The sequence below is a fragment of the Vicugna pacos genome, chromosome 10, assembly GCF_048564905.1.
Source record: "Vicugna pacos chromosome 10, VicPac4, whole genome shotgun sequence".
In the NCBI taxonomy this organism is placed as follows: domain Eukaryota; kingdom Metazoa; phylum Chordata; class Mammalia; order Artiodactyla; family Camelidae; genus Vicugna; species Vicugna pacos.
The window spans coordinates 63,689,776-63,694,078 of NC_132996.1; the positions used below are offsets into that span (position 1 = coordinate 63,689,776).

Below are 4,303 nucleotides of genomic sequence, written 5' to 3' on the forward strand. Positions count from 1 at the left end.
CATACATATATTCGTTTTCATATTCTTTTTCATTAAAGGTTATTGCAAGATATTGAATATAGTTCCCTGTGCTAAACAGAAGAAATTTGTTTTTTTTCTTAAATCTATTTTTATATATAGTGGCTAACATTTGCAAATCTCAAACTCCCAAGTTTATCCAAGAGGAGGTCTTATTTCTGCTTATCTCTGTAAGATAGAAGTGTGGATGCAGGAGATCAGTGAATGTGGGATGTCCACGCTGGATGTGGTGAGTGTATCAAGAGATGTAGAACAGCTGTGCTGCTGGTTCCTGTCCTGGCGGGGCCCTCTAGGCTTCTCTTTTATCTTACAGGCTACTGGATACCTTTCTAACAAATCCCTTTCCTGCTTATGTTAAGAGCCCTAACTTGCACAGCGGCTTTAACATCTTTATTCCTCAGGCTGTAGACCAGAGGGTTCAGCATGGGAATCACGATGGTGTAGAACACAGACAGGATCTTGTTATAGGCTGAAGCTCTTTCAGGGTTGGGTTGGACATATACAAGGAACACAGACCCATAGAAAAGGGAGAGGGCTGTCAGGTGGGAGGCACAGGTGGAGAAGGCCTTACGCTGGGCATCCAGGGACCTCATCCTGCAGATTGTGACCAGGATGTAGGCATAAGAGACCAAGATGACTGAGATTGTGGGGACAGTGATCAAGGCAGAAAAGAAGAGCAAGATGACATTGGCCACAGTGGTGTCTGAGCAGGCCAGCTGGAGTATGGGGGGGATGTCACAGAAGTAGTGATCAATGATGTTGGGGCCACAGAAGGGCAAGATGAAGGCATTCCCCGTCTGCAGTGCTGAAATGAACACCCCCACAGCATAGGTAACCACCACCAGCCGGACACACAAGCGCTTGGACATGATGGTGTGGTAGAGGAGAGGGTGGCAGATGGCCACGAATCGGTCATAGGCCATGATGGCCAGGAGCAGACACTCCTCTGTGCCGTGGAGGACCATGAGGGCCATCTGGACCACACAGCCCACAAAGGAGATGGACTGGTCAGCAGAGAGGAAGCTGACCAGCAGCCTGGGGGTGAACACAGAGGAATTGCAGATGTCAAGGAAGGAGAGCGCGCTCAGGAGGAAGTACATGGGGGTGTGGAGGGTGGAGCAGGCGCGGATCACATCTATCAGGCCCAGGTTCCCCACCAGGGTCACCGCGTAGATCAGCAGGAAGACGACAAAGAGGAGTTGTTTTTGGTCTGCCTGGTCTGTGAGGCCCAGCAGGATGAACCTCGTCACTGTGGTGTGATTCTGTCCCAAGGCCATTCTGCTGCTGTGTTTTCATGACAATGAGGAAGAGGAGGAGAAACAAGAAAGTTAACATTCTCATCAGAGAGGTAGCCTTTAATGGCCCCTGCAACTGAAAAGTCACATCCATCTCTGAGTGGCAGATGGCTCCCCAAATCCCACATCAGTCCCAGCAGGTCACAATCATGCTTACGTGCTAAGTGTCCCTCTGTCCCCCTCGAGATAATGCCTAAACCCTTTAACCTGCCAGATGTCCACTATGCATCCCTTCAATGTACCCCACTCTCAGTTTACCCACTAGCAATTCTGAACAACTTACTTCTACAAACATATCATGTTATTGCAAATGTCTTTGTCTTTACAAATTCTATGTTTTCCTCTTGGAACGTCCTTAGGTCTCTCCAAACCAAGTTTAGTGGTCTATCTCTGTCCTCTCTCCCTCAAATTTCACAGATACTTTTAGTTGAATTAATGACACCATATTTTAACATTGAAAAATGTCCACCCATCTTTCCTATTGAATTTTCTTACTCCTAGGAGGAGGAGAGTCACTTAATATCTCAATAATTTGTGCCCTGATATCTATCACAGTGCCTCATGTCACTGAATGAATACAGAGTAATTATCAGTTAAATAAAAGAAAGTCTTCCTCACTCGCAATGGTAACTGCAACCCAATCCTTTCAATCCGTCTAGCCATTTTTCACCCCTTTCGCTCCTCCATGACCCCTCACTGAATCCCTCAGCAAATCGTATTGGCTCTGCCTTCAGAACGCACACTGACTTCCCACCCTTTCTTTGCGAGGCACCATCCTATCTTGCTTGGGTTGTTGGCAACTGCTCTTAGCTGCTTTCTGTTTCCTTCTTATGAGGAGCGGCCAGGGTGATTCTGTTCACCCCTGAAAGTAACTCTCTTTACCTCTCTGCCCTCTTCGTCCGCTTCTCACCCTCGCTTACTCTGCTCCAGCTACACGTGTCTCCCTGCTCCTCTGAGGACCCCCCAGGCGTGATCCGGGACCCCCGCGCTCACTGGCCCCTGCCCTCAGAACACGCTTTGCTTCAGTTAGTCATCTGCCTCCTTCCCTCGGCTCTTTTAAGCTTTGGCTCAAACGTCACCTGCTTGCGCAGCCCTCCCTAAGCATCCTATTTAAATGAAACCCTCTCCTCCCCCAGCGCTCACTATCCCTCCTCTCAGTTTAATTTTTTTCCTCATGGGACTGATTCTCTTCTAACTTGCTGTAGACACATGACTTATTAAGTTAGTTTATTGTCTCTTTCCTGACATTAGGATGCATGAACCATGAAGTCAGGCATTGCTGTCAATTTTGTCCATTGCTGTATCTCCAGTGACAGGTACATAGTTGGCCCTCAAGAAATACTTGTTGAATGGGTGAATGAAAGTTATAAAGAAGATGCCAAGTGTCATAGAGGCAAACAGGCTGCAAAGAGGACAGTTAGGAGGCGGGAGAGTTTAGAATTCCACTTGCCCAAATCAGGTGGTAAACACTGGAGAACGTTATGGTAAGAACTGGGTAAAAAATCCATAACTTCAACTCAATCATGAGAAAACATCAGACAAACCCAAATTGGGAGACATTCTACAAAATACTTGACCAGTATGTCTCAAAAGTGTCAACAGTGAAAAAGACAAGGAATGACTGAGAAAGTGCCACAGACTGGAGGAGACTAAGAAAATCTAACAACTAGAGACAATATGGTTTCCTGGATTAGAGGCTGAAACAACTATAAAAAGGGACATTAGCGGAAAAAACTGATGAGATCTTAAAAAAGCCTGTAGTTTAGCTCACAGTATCATGCTGATTTTAATTTCTTCTTTTCTCTTTCTTCTTTCCTTCCTTCCCTTCCCTTCCCCTTCCTTCCTTCCTTCTTTTCTTTTCTTTTCTTCCTTCCTTCCTTCCTTCCTTCCTTCCTTCCTTCCTTCCTTCCTTCCTTCCTTCCTTCCTCCCTCCCTCCCTCCCTCCCTCTCTCTCTCTCTCTCTCTCTCTCTCTCTCTTTCTTTCTTTCTTTCTTTCTTTCTTTCTTTCTTTCTTTCTTTCTTTCTTTCTTTCATTATGTTCATTTATTTATTTATTTTTAATGGAGGTCCTTAATCCCCAGGACCTTGTGCATGCTAAGCATGTGCTCTACCACTGACATGTACCCTCCCCCTAATTTCTAATTTTCAATAATTGTACCATGGTCATTTAGAGAAAGGTAGACAGGAACTCTCACTGTACTATGTTCGTAACTCCTAAGTCTAAAATTTTAAAACTAAAATAAAAATTTTAAAAAAGGAGATAATCGGACAAGAGCGGCCTTAAAAGACGATGCACTGGGTTGTGGAGCTCAGTGCTGGCTGGAGGCCAAGACCTGGAGTGTCTTGTTACAGCAGCAGGACTTGACTGTCGGAGGGGGTCCATCTGGTTTACATGCACGGTGGGCTGAGTCCTCTGGGGAGGGACACCCATGTCCCCTCTTCCAGTCCTGAAGTTTTTGGCTCGAATCACTGAATCCACAAGCCTCATCTTGAATCTTAGACAATCATTAACCTGTAATTTCAGTTGCCGTGGAGGCCTCAGAATGAGTCTTTGAAGATGGGTGTACACTTTGTATCCTACACTGATAATTTTGAGAGATCTATTTATAAAATGACAAATTTTTGCAACAATTATACCATTTTAATATGAACTTGAATACAAATTTGAATATATGCATGTTGCATACGCATAACTATTTGAGGTGCGCGGAGCAATTAAGAGTAACTGCTTAATTGGACTTGAAATATGGAGGGTGATTAGCTAAATTGAATTAACTAAATCTGTGTTTCATTTGACTCTCCTAAAATGCAGAAAACCATTTGATTTATCAGAAATGAACCTTTTGTGAATCACCATGCTGTGCACCAGAAATTAACACATTATAAATTGACTACATTTCAATAAAAATTGTTTGATTCAGTAATTTTCAGGAGATGTTTAAATGCTTATGAAGGTAATTGGAGAGTTTGGGAAATCAGGTACATTAAAT

The 4,303-nt window shown here is 44.2% G+C and overlaps 1 protein-coding gene across 1 annotated transcript; it reads right to left on the bottom strand.

Annotated features, from left to right (window-relative positions):
- Nucleotides 1-347: 347 nt before the first annotated feature.
- On the bottom strand, nt 348-1,295 carry LOC102534138 (olfactory receptor 5P55-like). The gene has a single exon (XM_031691091.2). It carries the CDS (start codon nt 1,293-1,295, stop codon nt 348-350), a length of 948 nt encoding a protein of 315 aa, XP_031546951.2.
- Between the last annotated feature and the right edge of the window lie 3,008 nt (nt 1,296-4,303).